Raw genomic sequence first — 24,055 nt, forward strand, 5'->3', positions numbered from 1 at the left:
ACGAAACCAATCACATGTGGTGAAAGAAACCGGGGCAAAAGAAGGGCACCCATGCTTCACTGTGCAGATGATCACTGCTGCAGCCGGAATCCTTTCCTTAGGAGGAATCTGAATTGAATACTCTGAATCAAGGGATACATGCCTGTCAGAGCCCTGAGGTCTAGCTACAGTATTTAGAATATGGCCATCGTGCAGGCAGCTACCAGTCTAGAATTAGAGGCCACTCAAGAGGTAAGTGAAGCTTTTGACATCTAGAACTACCCCCCCCGCCACTGTTTATAGTGGGGGTTTTCCATTAGAGACAAGGTTTCTATTCTATTTATTCCTGTTCTTATACCAGTCTGGCACTCCGTTGTCATGGGCAAGCATGTTTGAGGCCTTCCTTTGACACACGTTGACATAGTTAGATCTGAATTCTTTCAGGGCAAAAGACAGTAAAAGACCCTTCATCTTGGCCAGAGATTTCTGAGGCAAAAGTGCATGTAGTTCCCATTAAAGATATGAAGAGAACACAACCTCTCTGAAGTGCAATATTTCCTCCCCATCAAAAAAAATAAGGGTTCTCAAATTACTGGAGAGGATTTTACCTGCCTTTGCACACTGCTTTACGGAGTTTCCTCTGATGTTATATATTTAGGCTTGGCAGAATTACATTGGGGAGAGTGGGGGAGAGAGAGATTACTATTGATGTTTGTTTTTTTGAGTATTTTCCAATTATAGGTTTAAATGTTCAGTTGTGCAAAATTATGGGGGGGGCAAGTCAAACAATTATTGATGTTGAGATTCAAGAATTGAAAGCTATTATAATAAGTAAAACACAAATTGTCAATTTTGGAATTATTTAAGCTCAGTACCAATGTGGACACAAGAACAAATGGATATAAACTGGCCACCAGGAAATTTGGACTAGAAATTAGACGAAGGTTTCTAACCATCACAGGAGTGAAGTTTTGGAATAGCCTTCCAAGGGAAGCAGTGGGGGCAAAAGATCTATCTGGCTTTAAGATTAAACTCGATAAGTTTATGGAGGAGATGGTATGATGGGATAACATGGTTCTGGTAATTAAATATCATGGTAAATAGACCCAATGGCCTGTGATGGGATATTAGATGGGGTGGGATCCGAGTTACCCAGGAAAGAATTTTTTGTAGTATCTGGCTGATGAATCTTGCCCATATGCTCAGGGTTTAGCTGATTGCCATATTTGGGGTCGGGAAGGAATTTTCCTCCAGGGCAGATTGGAAGAGGCCCTGGAGGTTTTTCACCTTCCTTTGTAGCATGGGGCACGAGTCACTTGCTGGAGGATTCTCTGCTCCTTGAAGTCTTTAAACTACGATTTGAGGACTTCAATAGCACAGATATCGGTGTGAGGTTTTTTGCAGGAGTGGTGGGTGAAATTCTGTGGCCTGCGTTGTGCAGGAGGTCGGACTGGATGATCATAATGGTCCCTTCTGACCTAAATATCTATGAATCTATGAACACCACATCAAAATATGCTATATACATATCCTTAACTCAAACTAAGTTCTTAAGCAGCATTTTTCTCACTTTGCCTGTCTGTAAATTTCTTTTATCAATGCAAATATTTTTCCCTCAGTTTGTGTGCATTTGATAAATGTTTATTTCACCAATAGAAATCAAATCCTTCCAAGCCAACGTACGCACAACTCAAAAGGCCCCAGGTACCTCCCTCTAGACATTCTCTGCAAAATTGTAATTCAGCGAAGTCCAAGGATTCCCCGGAGGGAATACAGCTAGCTTGGTCAACCATAAAGATTATACCCAGGGATGTACTCACATTTTGACAGTTTCCCTGAAAATTTCAAAGCTGTATTAACTCTGGATTTGGTTGTTCAGCAGCTACTTTGGTTACTTTTTAAACCGATTTTCCTGGTAACCATCTCATCTCATCTGTTCAAAGCTGAGAGCTTTGTCTTGTCAACTCACCTTGTTTTTTGTTTGTTTGTTTGTTTTGGTTTTTTGTTTTGTTTTTGGGGGGGGGAGGTTTGTTTGTTTTTTTGCAGGCCCAAAGTGTCCCTTTGCCTCATTCCAGAAAAATCTAATTGTACCGTTCAGGTAGAACATGCTGTTCCCAAAGACAGAAAAAAGTTAGGCACTGCAAGGTGTCTTGCAACTCACTGGTGGAATGCTTCTTCTGAGGGACCATTCTAGGTGGGAAAAGTAGATCTGCCTCCATGTGAATTTTAATCCATGGCCTTTGTTTTCAAGTGTCATTGAGGCAGTCTGGGATACAGACACCTGTGCACTGGATTGAGACCAAAAGCTGTTTCATATAGGTCATTGAATAAACATCAACTGATGAGAGTTTTCAATGGCTACTGATTTTACAGAGATGAAAATGTAATTTCCCATTACTAACATCCAATCTAGTTCTTGTTAACTCTGTGTCAGATCATGTTGCTTGTTCTTGGCATTTTTTTGATGGCTACAGAAGTCTCCTAGAAAGAGCAGTCACTGCAGTAGGGTGAAAGATCTGGATTTCTCCAAAAAGCTTACTTTTATCAAAACTTACTCGCATCAATACTAAGTAGTTAAATCAAGGATGAGTAATACCCATTAGTCAGAATGACAAATGGTGTTGTAAAAATCCAGCGTATAGGAGACACATCTCATTTAGCCCTAAAATATTTGCATGCCATGGCACTAAAACTTTTCTGAGTTTCAGTGATCACTGAATGTCCTAATAGGAAGGATTAAGTGAACAGTATTTTATAATAATTCAGTGTTCTTCACAAAAGATTGTGGGAAGTTCTCTGGAGTAGTTGGATGAAAGAATGAGCTCTAGGAAACACTTCAGGAAGAACCATTATATTGCTTGACAATATGTAGTAAGGAAAGAGAGGATAATTGACTTTCCAAATGCTCTTACAGAGCAATAGAGACAAATATCTAAGTAGTAACAATTTAATGTAAGCATCTGCACTTCACTGTAGAGTTTACAAATGTTTTTCTTCCAGGCATACTTTAGTAGGTACACTGTGCCGTGCTACACGGCTACCTTCAATTAAGATGATAAACCTGTTAAAAGGTTTAATATCTTTCTATAACTATCACCACATTTGTTAGGGTTAATTTATAATATTTTGGGTGGGGTTAATTTTTTAAAATGATTAAATGTGCAGCCACCTGCTGCAAAGCCCTTAGACTGGAATGCAAATGAACTTTTATGCTTATAGCAACCCTACAATATCTAATACAGATTGCCGTAATTTCTTAGAAAGCATGTCTATTAATTTCTGATTTCTTAGAAAACATGTCTATTGATCACTGATTATCAATAGTTATCTATAAAAGTTGTCTTAATGGAAAGTGTACTCCAAAAATGGGCGGAGAACAGAGAACAGGTCCTCGATAGCCAACATAACATAGACCATCCTAAAAAGTGAAAAAGGAAGGCAATCCTTTTTCCACAAAGGCTGAGATTACCTTTATGTATGAGTAGTATTACACACATTAAGATAAGGAGGACTTGTGGCACCTTAGAGACTAACCAATTTATTTGAGCATAAGCTTTCGTGAGCTACAGCTCTAAGATGCCACAAGTACTCCTTTTCTTTTTGCGAATACAGACTAACACGGCTGTTACTCTGAAACCACACATTAAGATATACGCAGTATGTATTATTGTATAGCCCAGATCATCAAAAGATGTTTGGCACCCACAATAGGTTTGTACTATTGTCACAGAAGTGGTGTTAACTGTGTGCTGATATTGTGGTTGGCCATAGCACCCACTTCAACATTTGAGAGGACTGCTTATTCTCCTGCCATGACTAATCTGCACTGTTGTTTGCTTATCATGGTGCCAGAAAGCTGCAGCTTAGATCCGCTCCCCATTTTTCTAGGTGTTATACAAATATCTAGTCCCTGTACCAAAGAATTTACTGTCTAAATAGATGAATAAAGGTGGGGGAGTAGGGGGAAGAAGTAGTATCATTCCCATTTCACAAATGGGGGAACTGAGGCACAAAGATTAAATGACTTGCCCAAGTTCACATTAGGGAGTTGGTGGCAGAGCCAGAAACTAAACCAGCATCTCTTTTGGTCCCTGTCTCTTACCTGTAAAACCACTCTTCCGCATCCCGCTTGTTAGGGATGCATAGTCACACGACACACGTCTTCAAATGATCCTGTGCTCCTGGAGTCCCCCTCTGGGTGGTCGGAGAGCCAAACTCAAGCTGCGACACTTCTGCTCCAACTTACCCACTTTGCTTCTGTCTTTACTTGTATGCACGTACAAGCGGGGCGGGACTCTTCTCACTAAAAGAAATTCTAAATATAACCTCTGTAATGTGCAGAATGTTTGTTTGATCTTCCCTGTGAATTGAATTAAATATACACTGAACTGTTATCTGCAACCTGCCTGGTCACTGGCACACTTGTAATGCTGTCTCTGTCTCTATCCACCAGCAAGTGAGGTGTAGGTGAAATGGATTTAGGTGGATTAAAATGAAAGCGTTAATTTTTAAAGGTATCCTAAATGCATAGTGCCATATTCTCTGCTGATGTAAATTGGTATTGATACACTAAGTTCAGTAGGCCAATGTCAACTTACTCCAGTTGAAGATCTGGCCCTTAATACAGAGAAGATGGGAGCTGATATATCAAATTGCAATGCTTCTTTCCAAACAATTTGTCTGCTCTCTTGACAGACTTATGATTTCATACCTGTGCAACTATTATTAAAATATCTTTCAGACCTCTGGCTTTGTCATTCCCTTCAGGCATTCCAACCGTATCATATCTTCTTTCTCCTGATAAATCACCACCATCTTTATTCCTGACAATTTTGCATCTTCCTAACAGCCTGGATTTTTCTCCTAATTCAAAACATTTGAATAAATGGGGACTTCTCTCGGCTCCTGTAGTGTAATGTATTTTTATAGTGTAATATAATATAGCAGTAAGTAAAACATCCTTGGCTTATTTTCAGAAATAACTGGTGATTTTGGTGTGTCCAAATTTCAGGTACTCAACTTACCATGATTCGGCGGAGGATGCTCAGCACTGCCTGAAAAATCAAGCTCCTTTTTAGATGTCTTAAATTGGGCACTCAAAATCAGTATTCATATTTGAAAATCTAGGATACTTTTCATTAAAAAAAAATTAGAAACCAAATATTTAAATCTCATTAGTTTCTTTTAGTATGTGGAGCGCCTTGACAACCAATAAATGACAGGGAACTTGCAGGTAACTTAATATATATATTTAAAGATAATAGAGTGCCTACAATATGTTCATTTAAACTACTTTTGGTGGCTCAGTTCAAAATTACTGTGCATTAAAATCCACTGAATGCCACAAGCCTTCTAAATTAGGAAGAACATGTCAAGCGATATGTGGAAATGGGCTCTTGTACAAGAGTAGTTTACAGTGAGAAGAATGAGTATTGTTCCCTGGAGTACATAAATCCCAGTTTGGTAATTCCGTACCAACTTTTACTATTTCTCTCCAAACACTTGTTGTCTTTTGGGTTTTTTTATTTGTTCCATTGTGCATCTCTATTAGATATTTCTCATGGGCCAGCTATCAAGAAACACCCTGCTGTGCTGTGGTGTGGCGAATGAAGGCATTTTCAACCATAAACAAGGTATTGTGTGGTTTAAAAAAACACCCTGACAATGACAAGTCTCAGATGGCTTGTAATTGTTTAAATGTATCTTACTTGTATTGCTTAGAGATATAGTGTCTTTTGAGAAACTGACCAATTTGACAAAATATTTAAATGATCAGGCTGCTACAGGGTAGATTAGAAGATGTTTTTTATGAAGCATGTTGCATGCTTATTTGGTGTGGTCTGTGAATCAGTCTGTTTATATCTTTTTTCCTAAGTCTCTCTTTCAAAAGAGACTATTAGATTCCTAAGTCCTATTGACTGTCAATTAGAGTTAGGCACTTACCTGTATGGGACTTAGCCTCTTAGTCAGTTAGGCATTTTAAAAAGGTTGGGGTAAAATTTAATTGAGTTCAAGAGTAAGGCTTGACAAACTTTTTATTCTCATGGATGAATGTTTACTCACCTGTGGGACTATTTGCATGCATAGGAGATTGCTAGCATGACAGAATTCTGTAACATGACAATATATTGGCTGGCTGAGTTCATTATTTGCCTTTGATTTTTTTTTTTTTTGGCTGCTGGATGGTTATTTTGTGATTCTCCATCTGATTAATTGCTAGGGTGCCTAGAACTTTTTATAAGGGTTGTGTTATTTGTTGCCTAAATTGCAATGATTGATTATTCAATGGATAGCAGTACAGGAAACTGTATCATAAAGATGAAGGAATAACAGGGCATTCACTGCCTATAGTATAATTAAGAATGTACTCAAGAAGCAGTTGAGAGAAACAATATTAATGGGGTCTAAAACCATTGTCTACAAAGAAGTAACAAGATCTGCCTCTAGGTAACAAATGAACACTTGGGACCTACATTCATCATAATTGTTCTGATGCTTGACTGGCTTAGACAGTGTGTGTGCCTGCTTTCCTGTGCAGATATTTTGTCTGGGGAAGGACACAAGGGATATCCATTCCTTACACACCTGAACTATGTTCTGAGCAAAGTAGTAGTCCCTGTGTTTATGGTGTGTAAGATGAGTGCCACAGTCAACACTAATCGCCCTGCAACTAGTTCCACACTGGCCAGGCGTGGAGTGAAGCAGAATGCTGTGTCCTCTTCCAGGATGGCACGGTGGCCGCATTACCTGGAGCTCTGGGAGGCAGGGTACCTGTTTTTGAGGTGTGACTCTGCCAGAGCTCCCCCTGAAGTGATGAGCCCCCCTCTCTCAGCCCCAATATGTGGCTGTGCCTTAAAGGCATATTAGAGCCCCTACTTTCTCTTGTTCAAGTCACAGTTGCGTGATATCTGAATCAGAGGCCACTCTTGACCATGTTGGCCCTGGTAGTCCTGTTTTTCCATCTGACAGTTCTATCATGGAAACGGCATAATAGCTTGAGGTTTTTGAGTTATCCATTGGACATTAGTTATGCCTGTGTGCAGCCTCTGAGGTGAGGGGGTGGTATTGCTTCAGAGTCCGGCTGTACCAATGCACAGGCATTACCAAGAATTATCTAGAGGCACATCTTTGACTCATGAGTGAAGTCTGAGAATGGGCTTAGCACAGAGGATTTCTGCAGGGCTAAGAGGGGCAGAATTCCCCTTCCTCCACCCCCGCACTCCCAGACAGGATATAGACTACCTCAGTGCAGCTGTTGCAGCCCATGGACCACAGTTGCAGCCCATGGACTAAACAGACTCGCTCAGTGGCCAGCTTTACACTGCAGTGGAAGCACCATGGTTCTGTTGCATCCAGGAACATCCGTCACCCAGTGATTCCTGCATCAAGCTTGCATCTTGTGGCTGAGCTACGGCATGTTGTTTCCGAAGTTTACAAATAAAGGCTAACATGGGTGTTACAGAAAGGGAAATCATTCCTCAGCTTCTTACTCCTAACCACTAAATACACCTACATACTGTCTTATAGCCTGGGGAATTCAATTCCATTTTCTTTGAAAGTTATCCCTTGTGTCAAAGTTATTTTCGGTTTCTGATCACTCTTGCAGTCAGATCTGTGACAAGATCAGCCAGTGGTGGTCACTTTTTTTAGTCCTCCACTAGATCCCCTCATCTTGCAAACCTCATCCCTCTTCCTTCTATATTTGCATTTAGGGCCCGCTTTCATCTCAGGCTCCCATTCTCCTCATGTGGCTTCTCCTCTCTCTCTCTCTCTCTCTCTCTCTGGTAATCCCCTCTGCCAGCTTCTCATACAAGTGCAGCTCTTCTCATCTAGCGGAGGAAGGTATAACACGATCCAATGGCTGGAAGCTGGAGCTAGACACATGCAAGCATACATTTTTGAGAATGAGGGTGATTAACCTGCGGAACAATTTACAAAGGGCCATAGTGCAACCATTTTTAAATCAAGATTGGATGCTTTTCTAAAAGGTATGCACTAAGAATTATTTTGGGGGCAGCTGTCTAGCCTGTGTGCTACAGGAGGTCTGACTAGATCAGTGGGTCTCAAACTTTTTTACTGGTGACCCCTTTCACATCACAAGCCTCTGAGTGCGACCCCCCCCTCCCAATAAATGAAACACACTTTTAACTATCTTTTAACACCATTATAAATGCTGGAGGCAAGCGGGGTTTGGGGTGGAGGTTGACAGCTTGCGACCCCTCTTGTAATAGCCTCGTGACCCCCTGAGGGGTTCCGACCCCCAGTTTGAGAACCCCTGGACTAGATGATCACAATGGTCCCTTCTGGACTTAGAATCTATGAATTCCCCTTCTCTGGTAACACTACCAGAGACACAGAAAATGGAGATACAGAAAACCATAATCACCTAATCTGCTGAAGGGCTGTCTGCCTGTAGGCAGGAGAGTATAGCTGCAAATCCTGCCCAGTGGCACAGCGCACTTGCGGGGGCGGGGGGGGGGTTATTATTTGGTTTTTTTGACAGAACAAATATCAGACTTTTTTTTAAAAAGGCAGTGGACATGCTTGAATCTACTGCCATTTTGAAGACAGGCTTCTTAAGGTCTTCAGGAGAACCTATAATACCTCCATACTGCAGAGGACTGTATCTGCCTTCTAAAATGAGTGACATGTGGGGCGTGATCCAAAGCCCACTGAAGTCCAAGGGGAATTTTTCCACTGACTTTAGAGGCTTTCATTCAGGCCCATATGTTTACATGGTCCATCTATTTCCTTTGATTTCTCCCCTTCCCCCCCCCCCCCAACACACACACCCCTGCCCCCAACACCCAATATTTGTGGTGGTTTTCACTTAAGCTAAAAATTTAGCATGACATTATAACTTTTTTTTAATTGTATGTGCACAGTAGAGAACACGCATTTGATTAAAAATAGACATCAGTTTCAAACAGTGAGGGGAAAATACTCTTAAGGTTGGGGGAAGAAGAAAAACCACTGTGCACAAAACCCAGTAGCTATGCAGAACCCTTTTACTGCTTTTCTTCCCTGCCCTTATCTCAGCTGCAGAGCTGAGACTCAGTGGATTTCTTTGAAACAAAATTAGCAAACGAAGGTTATGTCTGCACTACAGCTTATGCCAACATAATTTAGGTTGCTTGGGTGTGAATAAAGCGCGCGCACACACACACACACACACACACACACACACAAGCGACCTAAATTACTCTGGCATGAGCACTCGTATGCACAGCACTATGTCGGCAGGAGAGCTTCTCCCACCAACATAGCTTCTGCTGCTCTCTGGTGGGGTTTTTGTTTTTTATGCCAGCAAAGTTCTCGCCCATCGGCATAGAGCGTCTTCGCCACGCATACTACAGCATCATACCTGTCTCGGTTCAGCTGGCCACTGCAGCACTGTACGTATAGACATGGCCTTAATTTGATTTGCTTGGCAGAACATGGTTTCAGGTTTAACAATAGGACAACGAGCTCTGTGTGTTGCACCAAAATTACCGTAGCCAAATATACAAGTGACTCCTCACTTAAAGTCGTCCCGGTTAACGTTGTTACATTGCTGATCAGTTAGGGAACATGCTCATTTAAAGTTGCGCCATGCTCCCTTATAACATCGTTTGGCAGCCACCTGCTTTGTCCACTGCTTGCAGGAAGAGCAGCCCGTTGGAGCGAGCTGGTGGGGGCTTGGAAGCAGGGTGGACCGGCAGCCACCCCGTCAGCTCCCCGCTCCCCTAAGTTCCCTGTGCAGCAGCCGCCCAGCAGGCTGTCAATTGCCAGCTGTTCTGCTGTCCCTCCACCCACTGCCATGTGCTGCTCCTGCCCTCTGCCTTGGAGCTGCTCCCAGGAGCCTCCTGTTTGCTGTGCAGGGGGGAGAAGAGGGGTGCTAATGTCAGGGTGTCCCCTCCCCCCTGCTCCTGCCCCCCGCTTACCCCATCTCCATAGAGCTGGGAGGGGAGAGCACGACAGGGCTCAGGACAGAGGGAGCTTGCTAGCAGCAGCTGCTATCTCAACTGGCTGATCTCCTTAAAACGGCAATGTACTTAGAGTGGCGTCAGCAGACTGAAAGGGGCAATGCTCATCTCTCTCACACACACACACACACGGGTGTGTTTCTCTGTCTCTGTCTGCCGTGCTGCCTGCCCTCCCTCCATTTGTGCTGCCTTGTAGAGTGTGAGGCTACATTAACAGTGTGTTAACCCTTGAGGGCTCAGGCGAGTGCTAGGTCATCATTCAGCACTAAGGCATTCCCTGGGAAATATTCCACCCTCTGACTCCACCACCTCAACCAAGCTTCACAATCATCATTGTTGTGTACAGTATTAAATTGTTTGTTTAAAACTTATACTGTGTGTGTGTGTGTGTGTGTGTGTGTGTGTGTGTGTATATATATGTGTGTATATATATATATATAATGTAGTCTCTTGTCTGGTGAAAAATTTCCCTGGAACCTAACCACCCCCGCACCCCCCACACACACATTTACATTAATTCTTATGGGGAAATTGGATTCGCTTAACATTGTTTCACTTAGAGTCACATTTTTCAGGAACATAACTACAACTTACAGGAGTTACTGTAATCCAATTAACTACACTGTATGATTTCATGCAAGTATATATGTTACAGTTGTATGGATTGTTTCAGAGTAGCAGCCGTGTTAGTCTGTATTCGCTAAAAGAAAAGGAGTACTTGTTAGTCTCTAAGGTGCCGCTCAGTTTAGCCATGATCTCATACTGGCACAGAATAGTGGGTAGGACTTTTTTTGGTTTTTTATCCCTTATTTCATGTGTCTTTGGTCTGGATCAGCACTCCTGTAACTTTAAGGGTGATTACATATTGGTTACTTGTCCAGTCGTTCTTTAACGTGCAGTAATGTATGTTTTTAATGATGTAATTCACTCCTGCCCTGACAAAGCCCGAGTGATCTGGTTTGGGGCTGGGATCAATGGACTAAAATTGATAGAGCTCTAATAGTGCAGGGCCAGATTGCGGCCTGGACTGTATGTGGGTGCGTGGCCGGAGCACTAGGAGCTTTCCCCTCATTGCCTTGCTTGCATAAGGGCTGGAGCCAATGGTGCAGGGGGAGAGCACAGGATCCCGTAGGCACCAAAGAGGGCACAGGGAGGAGGAGACAAGCCATGCTGCATATACATACCTCCACTCCAGCTCACAGAGTGGGGATAAGCCTGCAAGGGGAGTATGCTGAATCCAGTTAAGGGGTGTAGCAGCTGGAGTGTTGCCACTGTGCACTCTGGAGCTCGCAGAGGCATTCTGCCTGCCTAAAGCAGAATCCCACCCACTGCAAAGAGCTGTCCCTTTAATGGCACCATTGAGTGCTTATGTAGTTACGGGTGGGATTTTTCCAAAGCACTCAGCATTGGCCTCACTCTGCTCCCTCTGAAGTCCACAATAAAGCTCCATGGCTGCAGAGTTAGGCCAATGCTGAGTGCTTTGAAAATTCCTCTCCATTCTGAATTTAAGATTTACTAATTTTTGTGGCCTTGCTGCATATCAGAATCTATGAGCCTGATTCTCCTTTCATTTGTATCAGCATAATGAGCTGTAACTCCATTTAAGTCAATGCAGTTACACCAGCGTCAGAGGAGAATCAGAGCTTCTATCAATGTCTTAGCTTCGCTTTCAGTGTACTTCCTAGTGATTTATGCTACGATGAATCAATAAGTGGACATTAGCTTCCCCTCAGGGTTGAACACTTGCCCTGCATACATTCATCTGAAGCACTAGCTACACAATCTATCCTCACTTGAATTTGATTTGTTGCTCAACTCATATTCTTTAGTTTACAATCAAGTATTGGAAAAGGGCAATATTAATCAGAGAACACGAGCAGAAATTGGCAAGCAAATGGTGCACTGTTGCATTGTTTACTGTACAATAGAATGATTGAGGTCACTGTTACGGAAAGCCATTAAGAAATGAAAAGCTTATTAAAGGGAAACTGTTAGCATATTAATTGCCTGTTGTACGCACACATTTCTTTACCTTCGCTACTAACAATGCCCTGGATTCTTAAGTTGTGTGTTTTGTTTTTGTTTTTTTCACTTTTATTTGTTACACAATTCTCCCAGGGTCTGATTGTGTTCCCAAGATGACCATGTGGATCTTCCCCTCCTCATTAGAAAGAGGGTTTGGCAAAATCTAGAGCAGAATCTCCTGCTGAGGGCTGTCCAGGTATCTGGGTTAGGGGAAGGTTGGTAGGCAGTGGGCTGGCCATGGACAGAATGGAAATAGGCATCATCTCCCCCAACGAGTCCCCTCTCACCCAGGCAAGTTCATGGCAAAACAAACAAAAGGAAGTATTTTTTCACACAACACACAGTCAATCTGTGGAACGCCTTGCCAGAGGATGTTGTGAAGGCCAAGACTCTAACACGGTTCAAAAAAGAACTAGATAAGTTCATGGAGGATAGGTCCATCAATGGCTTTTAGCCAGGGTGGGCAGGGATGGTGTCCCTAGCCTCTGTTCTATTCATTCCCTCTGAAGCACCTGGTATTGGCCACTTTCGGAAGACAGGATACTGGGCTAGATGGACCTTTGGTCTGATCCAGTATGGCCGTTCTTATATTCTTAAAACTAACAGTCAAAGGCTATAGTACGCTTTTGGCTGTGGTAAGGATCCCCCTTTAATGGGCCGGGGGAAGGGGCATCTAATGACAGCCACTGGCTGGCAAAACGCTGGCTGCATGGCTCCAATGAACATGTGCTACCAGTCTTTTTGCCAAGGCAACAGCTTGGGTGGAGGCACGGTGCCTCTGAACAGATGGTCCCTCTGATGTCCCAGGAGCTAGGGTGAAGCCCGTGTCCTGTTCTGAGATAGGGCAAACCCTGCCACCCAGAATAATGGGGGAGACCTCTCAGCAGAGATTTCCTCTCCATTAGCCTTCCTGTGGAGGAGTGGGAAACTGGACTCTCAGTGTGAACAATACAAATGAGTCAGATCAGCTCTGCTTTCAGGTGCTAAGTGAATCAGTGTTTGGGGTCCATCTTGTATAGAATGTTAAACTTTCTACCTGGGGTCTCATAAATGTGGGGACGTTGTTGTTGTTGTTGTTCCTAGGTTTTTTATGACAGCTTGGATTTGGGATCAAATGTGAGCTCACCGTGTCCCTTTAACCTTATGTAAATGTGCATTTAAGCAGGAATCTTGTACAGTTCCTTTGTGTAGTGTATAGCCATTCCAACGTTGAGGGAGATGAATATTCAAAAGTGCACAGAGCTAATTTTCAAAAACTAATTGCTAGTCCATTTTAATACTAAAAGGGACTAATGCTGAATACATGGTAATGACCCGCAGGGAGTCATTGGAAAAAATTAAACACTGGTGAACTTAATGTGTTGTGCTCTTAATAATTGAAAATGAGCTCAATTTTTAATGGCTAAAAAGAAAATGTATTCTTGGGCTGAGATGCAGTATCGAAAATGCCACCCTAGAGTGAATCTTTACAATCCAGCCATGTGTTTTTGAAGAAAAGAGCTTTACATAAGAAATATTGACCTACCGTTCCTGGCAGTATAGCTGTACTAACAATGCTGGCATGGTAACATGGATGATTCTAGTGGTTCACTAGGACAAAGCATCTTCTTAGTGAATTATTGTAGTGAGAGCCAACTTGGGTTTCTGTAGTTCATACAAGTCTTGCAAATGTTATTTTTTGGTTGAAAATTATTACCTCAATGTATACATAGGAGTAGGCTTCATGCACGTTTATGAGGCAAGTGTTTTTGTTTTTTTAAATGACTGAGTTCATTTACCTATGCACTGCTCTGACCTGTGCCAGCTGGCACAAGTCACAAAGAGCCTGCCTGACAGATGGAGATAGCATACACCCTCTCCATGCCACCTAGCCCTGGACTGAAGTAGAAGGGTGTTGGAGCTGGCTCCAGATCACTGAGGGAAGAAGGGAACCTTCCTAATGCAGCTGATGTCTTTCCTTTTGGGGCAGGGGAAAGGGCAGGGGAAAGAGTTTGTCCCTTGAAGTTCCAGACAGTTACTAATTTGAGGGGGAAGAAGGGGCAGCATTAAAGTGTCTTTCTCCCATCTCCGGCTCTACTCTTTCAAATCAATGGTAGCCATTTCAGGTGGCATCTATTACCCCTGTCCCTCATGAGGATGTAGGATTCAGCCTGGTGAGTCTTTCAGCTCTTTGGCGGAGAGAGGAGGAAATGAGGTCATCTGTGTGGGGCCCTGAACATTCAATATTAATGTGTGTCCATAGAGTATAAATGTTTAAAATTATTTTTTAATAAAGCAATTTAAAATAGAAGCCCCAATAGCAGAGGGAGAGAGGACTCTGAGTAGGGCCTACATTAATGGTCTGTAACCTGGAGCAATCTTGTACTGTCCTAAGGAAAACTGTATTAGGAAGGGATGCCATTTAAGGCACTGTGGTATAAACAATGGAGTTTCCACTTTATGAATACTCCATGACTAATTCTCTTCTGGGGTAAATTGGTGCAGCTTCATTGACATCTGCACCAGCAGAAAATTTGGCCCTCAATCTGCAAAGAAAATATGGGTCCCCTCCTAATCCCATTGGTTTCACCAGGCAGTAGGATTGAGCCCTTTGATTATACAAGTAACTCAAACTCTGGGATTCCTCCCTTAGGCATCAGCTCCGTGCCTTGTGATCTGAGAGAAAGCATCATTCAACCTTGCTCTGAGGTAATAAGATACTTCAGTGGAGTTAGTACAGATTAACACCACCATGCCCTTCTTTTCTCTGCTAGGAGACAAAGGCAATCTCTAATCTGTTTTACAGTGTCTTGGTTTACTCCATGAATCAGGAAGACCTCATAAGTCTCTGGCACTGCAAGCAGAGTGGGGGTGTTATAAAATAAACATGGGTTCCTCTTTAAAGTTGGCCATTGCTAAGTTGTTATGGCACTTTTATTGATAACATACCTGCCGTTATGCCTTATCGCCACACTTAATGTCATCTTCTGCAATAATTGAAGGGTTGTCTCCTTGACAGTCCTCCCAGATGAACATTCAAATGAATAAATGCGCTGTTTGCAGACATGTTTTAGTACAAATGGAGTATAGTTATGATAGAAATATCCTCATGTGACTGGTTTTTCTGTGGACATGCTTTCTCTGCTGGAACTAGTTTAAATCAATGTAGCAGTAGCTGTCATTTTGGCAGAATCTGCCACCCATACTGCCTGTCAGTAGCACCTTGCTCTGAGTGATCCTATTGAAATTGGTGGGATTATTCACAAGTAAGGTACTAGTAAAGGTGAGGAAACTGTTCACCTACTTTTTTTTGTTTCTTTCAACAGTAACAAATTTATGAATCCATCTAGTCCCATTTCCTCCTCCTCTGTGGGGGGTAGATTCACAGAGACCTGCAAGGAAGCCATTTATAAATATTACATTAATTTAAAGGCAGCAGAATGCCCATGAGTCTGTGGGGATGGTGCTAAGAATTAAATTAGTAACTGGGAGCACTAACGTGGGTGGTGATATCAAGAGATAATAGACTTCATGGGACTTTTTTTTTTTTAAATCTCTTCACAACACTACCTTTGCCTCTGCTAATGGATCCTGGTGACCTGAATTTTTTATTCCTGGACTCTGGATTAAATTCTGTGGTCTACAAAAATAACCATGAAGGGATTAAAATTCTCTGGGACACAGAACTGATGTTTACCTGGACTACAGCTAACTTTCAAAATAGAGGGATATTGTGCCAGCAACAAAGGGTTTTTTGATGAGGCATAAGCACAAACTCCTCCAATTACTTATCTTCAAGAAGTTGATATGTGTCTAGAGTTTATTTCAAAAACAATTTATAAGCCTTAGGACTCTTGCTCTTCCATTTGCTTAGTATGCTCTCTGCTTTCCCAACTTGTTCCACGAATTAACAGTGTTATTGAGTAACAGTAAGTATGGCAGAAAACCTCCCTTTAATTTTGCCTCTCCTTTCTGAAATGTGTAGGTGATGGCTGCCATCTTGGCCAATACACCAGGAATTGAATACCAGGGTCCTCAAGAACTAGAAGCGTGAGCTGCCAAAGCTCTCTAGCTGGGGGTGTGACACTCATGCTATTTGGATTGGGCAAAGAGGGGGGACGAGTTGCGCACACACGTGCCAGGATCTTACATATAGATGGAATCTTCTGGTTTGACGGTAGAGGACATACATTCTGATCAACAACAGTGTCATTTGTTGAACTCATTAAAGAAAAATGCAACATGGAACTAGATGAAAACAAGCTCTACGTGAACAGGGGGGAGGGGAGTAACAAATTTCCCCCCTTTCCCCATTCCATACAGCAGCAGGCTCCAATCAACCACAAGTACCTGGCACTAGAAGGATCAGAATGCATACATTGGCAGAAAAGAATTAGAGCCACTAGTCTAGATGGTTTTGACGGTTTGATCCTATGTTCACTTGTGGCAGGGGTAAAGCTGCCATTGCTTTAATGGAGCAAGTTGAGGGCCTCAGTCCAAGAAATCATTTATTAGTTTTGTATTACTGTAGCAACGAGTAGCCCCAGTGGGGCCCCATTGAGGTAGGGGGTGCTGTACAAACAGAACAAAGACAGTCTTGCCCTCCAAAAGCTTAGAGTCTAAGTATAAGAGGTTGGATACAGACAGTGATGGGGGCAATACAGTGAAACAATAACAATACAGGTCAGCCTGATTGGCAATGGTTTCAACACACTGGCAGCATATCTGCTGTCAGGTTTTTGTAGATTTTATGGCAGAGGAGAGTTTCAATTTTGCAGATGTTTCTCCCCAGTGTGAGGGGCAGCATGGGAGAAGGCACAAAGACACTTGTTAAATTTTTAACAAGTGGGTGATGGAAGCTAATATCATAGGCTGCTCAGAGGTGGGAACTGAGCTTTTGATACTGAATGAAAAATGGTAAGTAGGGTGAGGATAGGTTATGGAGGGCCTTGAAAGTGAAGACAAGTAGATTATGCTTGATATGAAAAGAGGGAGCCAGCAGGGGGATGCAAAGAGGATTGCCAGAATCACAGCTACAAGATAGGAAGATGAGCTGTGTAGCAGCATTCTCCATGGACATGAGTGAGGCACAATGGCCGTTGTCAAGGCCAGAGAAAAGGATATTGCATAGGAACATAATGTAGAAATGCTCTCTAGGCGGTCGGGGGAGGTCCCGGATGACTGGAAAAAGGCTAATGTAGTGCCCAGCTTTAAAAAAGGGAAGAAGGAGGATCCTGGGAACTACAGGCCAGACAGCCTCACCTCAGTCCCTGGAAAAATCATGGAGCAGGTCCTCAAGGAATCAATTCTGAAGCACTTAGAGGAGAGGAAAGTGATCAGGAACAGTCAGCATGGATTCACCAAGGGCAAGTCATGCCTGACTAATCTAATTGCCTTCTATGATGAGATAAGTGGCTCTGTGGATGAGGGGAAAGCAGTGGATGTGTTGTTCCTTGATTTTAACAAAGCTTTTGACATGGTCTCCCACAGTATTCTTGCCAGCAAGTTAAAGAAGTATGGGCTGGATGAATGGTCTATAAGGTGGATAGAAAGCTGGCTAGATTGTCGGGCTCAACGGGTAGTGATCAATGGCTCCATGTCTAGTTGGCAGCCGGTATCAAGTGGAGTGCCCCAAGGGTCGGTCCTGGGGCCAGTTTTGTTCAATATCTTCATAAATGATCTGGAGGATGGTGTGGATTGCACCCTCAGCAAGTTTGCAGATGACACTAAACTGGGAAGAGAGGTAGATACGCTGGAGGGTAGGGATAGGATACAGAGGGACCGAGACAAATTAGAGGATTAGGCCAAAAGAAATCTGATGAGGTTCAACAGGGACAAGTGCAGAGTCCTGAACTTAGCACGAAAGAATCCCATGCACCGCTACAGACTAAGGACTGAATGGCTAGGCAGCAGTTCTGCAGAAAAGGACCTAGGGGTTACAGTGGACGAGAAGCTGGATATGAGTCAACAGTGTGCCCTTGTAGCCAAGAAGGCCAATGGCATTTTGGGATGTATGAGTAGGGGCATTGCCAACAGATCGAGGGACGTGATCATTCCCCTCTATTTGACATTGGTGAGGCCTCATCTGGAGTACTGTGTCCAGTTTTGGGCCCCACACTACAAGAAGGATGTGGAAAAATTGGAAAGCGTCCAGCGGAGGGCAACAAAAATGATTAGGGGACTGGAACACATGACTTCTGAGGAGAGGCTGAGGGAACTGGGATTGTTTAGTCTGTGGAAGAGAAGAATGAGGGGGGATTTGATAGCTGCTTTCAGCTACCTGAAAGGGGATTCCAAAGAGGATGGAGCTCGGCTGTTCTCAGTGGTAGCAGATGACAGAACAAGGAGTAATGGTCTCAAGTTGCAGTGGGGGAGGTTTAGGTTGGATATTAGGAAAAACTTTTGCACTAGGAGGGTGGTGAAACGCTGAAATGCATTACCTAGGGAGGTGGTGGAATCTCCTTCCTTAGAAGTTTTTAAGGTCAGGCTTGATAAAGCCCTGGCTGGGATGATTTAGTTGGGGATTGGTCCTGCTTTGAGCAGGGGGTTGGACTAGATGACCTCCTGAGGTCCCTTCCAACCCTGATATTCTATGATTCTCTAAAAGATCCACCATACACCAGTCATTGGTTTCTACACATGGAGGCAAGCTGGTACAGGTTTGCATGTGATTTCCTACAAAGAAAAGCTGGGGTATTTCAAAATAGAAAGAGTACATGCAGCCTCTCGCATTATCTGAAAAATTCACATCAGTTGATACTCCCTGAGAATCCTGCTAGAAAAGTCAGTGTTCACATGATAAAATGTACTTGCACACCTCATGAATGTAATCCAATCAGAACACTCAGTTTAAAATAGACAAAATAGACTGGTTTCCATGAAACTTAGATTTCAACAAGATAGTATTCTCCCAGACAGAAGTTCCACTGAAAAATTTTTGATTCGCTCCAACGACATGATTTTTGAGTCACACGACAGCTGAAATGGCTGGAGGTAGAAAGTTAAAATCTGGCATGGATATAGCCCTCAGCCAGGAAAAGAGCCTTTATTTTTTCAAGAGAATATTTTCTTTTATCAGAGTTATGCCTCTGTGAAAGTCACCTACTGAGCATGCACAGATATGGTCACTAAGTACACGTAAAGCAGCATTTACCCTTTTGTGTGTCTGGCTAATTTAGCTACAAGGGCAAAAGCGTAGGGGAAATATATTGCTGCAAATTGGTCGATACACTTATGGCTGAAGAACTGAAGGTGCAAAGGGCTTGAGCCCTGCTGTAATGTGGCCAAGTTCCTTTGTAGTTAGGGAAGAAACCTGCACAGGAGAGGAAGAACTCTTGCCATGTACTTCATAAATCTGTCAAAAGAGGGGCTCATTTCCACCAGACTCTTAGGTCTGGTCTGCACTACAGCTTCCGGTCAATCTAAGCTGTGCAATGTGAGTTACGTTAGCAATATAACTCGAGTCGACGTAGCTTAGATCTACTTACCGTGGGATCCACACTGCGCTGTGTCGATGGGAGACACTCTTCTGCTGACATTACTCCACCTCAATGAGAGGCGGAAGCACAGAAATCGATGGGAGAGCGTTCTCCCATCAATTGAGCTGGTCTTCACTAGACTTGCTAAAACGATGCCGCTGCATCGATTGCAGCAGCGTCGATTTAGCTCCGTAGCGAAGACAAGCCCTTAAAGAGCACCCGGTTAGGGCATTCCAAGCCAGAGAATTCCAGATTATGGAACTGATCAGAGCCTTGAGTAGCTCTAGAGAATAAATAGGAAAGAAATATATGGTCCATTTATTGGCCAGCAGAGCTTCTTCATCCTGGAAAGCAAAGCTCCTTTTGTTTTTAAAAAAAAGTTCGTCCCCCCTTTTTTTTTTAAATTGCTCAGTAATCTTTCCTGGCTTCTCAGGGAGAACACAAAATTAGGTAACAATTAATATTTTGTATAATGCCCAAATGTACAGGCTTTATGATGGAGACCATAATTTTTGGTGGATTTATAGCTAGGCTAAATTTGGGGTTTCGAGTTGTGCAGTTCAGTTTTTTATGTTTTCAGAATGAAACATTCAAACTTTTTTGTTTCAAAACATTTTAAACAAAAACGGGAATGAAATATATGTGTAAATAAAATAAAGTCAAAATCAGAATGAAATGTTAAAATTTAATCAAAACAAAATGTTTTGATCAACCTGACACTTCTCGGTTTTGTTCTGAATCTTGTTTCAGAGGAAGTTCAATTACTTTTTTGATTTTGTTGTTGTTGTTTGTTTGTTCCATTTCAGAATGGAATTTTTTTTAAATTTCATGTATAAAAGGGAAATCCAGTTCCCACACAGTTCTAGCTGCGATATCTTTTTTATGAGGTTCTCTTGTACTCAAAATGGAGGGCACTGCAGTGTTGCCAACTCATGATTTTATTGCAAGTCTTATGGTAGTTGTCCTTCTTAAAGCCCCAGGTCTTGGAATCATGTGAACACCTGAGAATCTCAGCTTTGATTTTTAAAGATAAGTACGTTTCTAGCCCAGAGGGTTTCAGAGAAAAGCTTAAAACCATTATTCAAGTGCATTTGAAAGCTTCAACCGTCAAAGAAAACGAACCCAATTTATTTTATTTTTTTAAATCTTGAGATTTTTAAGCTATTAGTGTTTCGGGGGAAGGGCTGACTGGGGGGGGCTGTTTTTGTTTTTTTGAATGCTAGAGGCTAGCAATATTGGGATGACTTTTGTTTAAACTTTTAAAAAATTGCCAGGGGCTAGAAACCAAAAATGGGAAATGTCAACCCAAAACCATGGGTTAGGATAAAAATATTTGTGTTATTGTAGCACCTGGAAGCTGGAGTCATTGACCAGGACAGCCTTGTGCTAGGCACTGCAAATACACAGAGCGAAAGGGTGGTTCCTGCCCCAAAGAGCTTACTCTCTCTCTAAAGATAAAATAAGAGCTGACAGGTGGATCCAGGTAGCCTGCTCCTGCTGTCATTAGGATTCCACTGACATGGGCTCCCGCTTGTTAGTGTTTCTGTTTGGTTTTTGTTTTTTAATTTGATACTGCCCAGAAATGAAGCAATGGCTGAAAACTTGGAGAGTGCAGGTTTATACTTAGGCACCAGTGGAAACAAAATAAGAGATCAGAATGCTAAGAATGGGAAAGGATGAGGGGAGCAGAGTGATAAGACTTCACAAAAGGAAGCTAAAAATGACTGTAAGTAAGATCTTAGCAGTAGAGAGAGAGAGACTAAAGGGCACTTGATTTCAAACAAGACAGAATAATTGGAGAGATCTCAGAAGGGAGGAACAAAACCAATGAAAGGTTTGGAAGATAAGACCTATGAGGAAAGGTTAAAAGAACTAGGCCTGTTCTATCTGGAGAAAATAAGTTTAAAGGAGACGTAATTGTCTACAAATATGTAAAGGGAAGGTATAAAGAGTACGGGGATCAATTTATTCTCACCAGTCAAGGAGGACAAAACTAAGAGGAATGGGTTTAACCTTTAGAGGGCCATGGAGGAGTATTCTCCTATCTGCTGTGTGCTCTTTACAGAAGACCCGGAGACAAACATCCAACTTACATCCTGTCTCCAAGCAGCAGAAAGACTGCCTTTTTCTCCTCTGTCTCCCTCCCCTCCTCCAGCCCCACAGCCAGTTCCCAGCCCAGGGCTAGACTTGCTTCCCATGAGCCCAATGTCCTCCAGACTTCTTCCCATCTTCAAGCACTGCTGTCCCCACCTCCCTGTTAGCTCAAGCTGCCGCCTCTGTGCTTGCTCCAAATACTTCAGGTCTTGCTGTTTCCCAGTCCAACAGATGCGCTGAATACTGGTAGCAGAGATAAGTGGGCCACAGACTTAGGTGGAGGAGAGAGGGTTTGTCCCGCATGAGGCAGCAGGAATGGTTTCCTTCCCCCCTCCCAAAAAAATCCCAACCTATCCCGCTCCCTAGCTGCTGGGAATCTTTCCTCTTCCCTGGTATAATGACCCCACAGCAATCTGGCTAAAGCTCTAGAAACGTGGCCCTTCTCCAAGGTGTTGAACACACTGTAGGCTGGAATGAGCCATTAGGCTGTGCTCCGAGTAAGTGGTGGTGTGGAAGCTGTCCTGCCCTGGGAGTAGCCTGGGTGAGAATTGTGACTCAGACTGTGTACTGTTCATCCCCTGCACCTCTTTGCTGCGGGATCTGGAGTAAATTACTTCAGCCCTTTACAGGGTGCAGTTTATCCATCTTTCCCCTGTGCATCTGGCCGCCCACTCCTTGACCCTCTCTGGCAATCCCTTGCAAGTACTGGGCAAGCAGCGTCTGCTCGCCGTGGCCAGAGCCACGAAGGGTTAGGGGTAATCTAGCCCCGGGAATGATTAGTCGGTCTCTTGCGGATTAAATCATAGCAGGAAAAAAAATGTTAAATATCCCAAAAGGCATTATCAGGACAACCCATGGAAGAGTTGTCCAGGGGTGGCTGTAAAATCCCCATCGCTGAAGTTCCGCAGGGCTAAATCAAACTCCCATCCCAAAGGTGCTGGAGATTGTTGGAGAACGATAATGAAACCAGGCCTGTCACTGTGCAGCAGGTAGACAAGATGACCCAACGGAGTGCTCTTCAAAGCAAATGCGCCAATGATCATGGAAACAGCCAACTTTACCATGCAGCTAGATCTGTAGTGGGGGCGGGAGAAGAGGCAGGGTGGGGGCAGAGCGGGGGTGGGAAGGGTGGGGGTAGGGCCTTGGGGGAAGGGGTGGAGTGGGGGTGGGGCCTTGGGCAGAGCAGGAGTCGAGCACCCCTCAGCAAATCAGAAAGTTTGGTGCCTCTGCTCTGAATCCCCCCTTTACATGCTAGCCAGCCGTGCCGGGGATAGCAAGCTGCTCCTGCAAAGGGATGTGGTAGCAGGTGCTCAGCGTCAGTGTGCCTGATGTTTCCTGGGCTCCCCAAGGGCTGTGCAGCTCCACTCTTTCGTTTGCTATGAGCTGTGTCTAAATGGCACAGTCGGGCCCTTGATATTAAAGGCATGATTCTCTTCTCACAGGGAATCACTTCTCTCCAAAAGGCAAGCTGCGCTGCATGAATGGAGATTTTGCTAGTATAGGTGAAGATGCTGAAGGGTGGCTGGAATTTGAAGCAGGATCTCTGCTTGTCTTGCATTACTGAAATGGCGGACAAGCTATGAACCCTCTTCTAACTTCAGCAGGATGCAATCTAAGTGTGAATGTATTAGGGCCTGATGCTCGGCTGGTGAAAACAGTCCTCCTGCCAAGATTTAAGCTTGCTGAGCATCTGGCCTATAGTTCTGAGATGCAAGTTCTTCTATTTATTTCTGTTTCATATTAGGTATCATCATTATCATGACATAGCTAATCACTTTGAGGATAAATACAGAAAGTATCTGAACACCTCATAATCCTACCATAACTAGGGCCATATCAGACCTCCAATAGATGCCAGTGGGATTATGTGCAGAGTAAAGCACTACTCCATGTGAGTAAGTGAGGCGGAATTGGAAACTTTGAATCAGTAAAAATTAACATCCGTTTTATACTCCGCAGGTAATGATGACAGATTTAAAAATTTGAGACAGTGTCAAGATAAACTACTTCTTGTTTCTGTTCTCCCACACCTCCCCTTCCCTTCAGGTTTTTCCACCATGTTTGGAAAGAAAAAGAAAAGACTTGAAATTTCTGGACCGTCAAATTTTGAGCACCGGGTTCACACTGGATTTGATCACAGAGAACAAAAATTTACAGGACTACCTCAACAGTGGCACAGCTTGCTAGCAGACACCGCAAACAGGCCGAAGCCTATGGTGGACCCTTCATGTATCACACCCATCCAGCTTGCTCCCATGAAGGTAGTGTACAGGGTCTGGGTTTCCTATTGTCTTTGAGCTTTTCATGCAGGTTCCAGCTCTTGGCAGTTTTACAGGAGTAATGTTGGTACATGTTCTCCAGTAGGACTGAGGGTTATACTTGTTCATGCACCAAATGCATATTTGTTGGCCCAGGACCTGCTATTGGTAAGGTACAGATGGAAAGCCTGGAGTCTCACCGACTTCGCCACGGATCAATGCAAGTACAGCAGTCCACCCGCTTGCTACCAAGTTCAGAAACTGGGCCGCCATTTGT

The 24,055-nt window shown here is 43.3% G+C and overlaps 1 protein-coding gene across 5 annotated transcripts in view; it reads left to right on the forward strand.

Moving 5' to 3' along the window:
• PAK5 (p21 (RAC1) activated kinase 5) overlaps nt 1-24,055 on the forward strand; it is a 187,053-nt gene that overhangs the window by 98,153 nt on the left and 64,845 nt on the right. For 3 of the 5 annotated variants that reach the window (XM_074949662.1, XM_074949664.1, XM_074949663.1), the window contains one exon: nt 23,567-23,781. In XM_074949662.1, the coding sequence (XP_074805763.1) occupies nt 23,567-23,781 (215 nt within the window). Of the gene's footprint in view, nt 1-5,530; nt 5,613-23,566; nt 23,782-24,055 lie in introns of those variants that run through there. The other 2 variants (XM_074949660.1, XM_074949665.1) reach the window with 1 other exon arrangement.

Source organism: Natator depressus, chromosome 3, assembly GCF_965152275.1.
Source record: "Natator depressus isolate rNatDep1 chromosome 3, rNatDep2.hap1, whole genome shotgun sequence".
Classification (NCBI taxonomy): Eukaryota; Metazoa; Chordata; order Testudines; family Cheloniidae; genus Natator; species Natator depressus.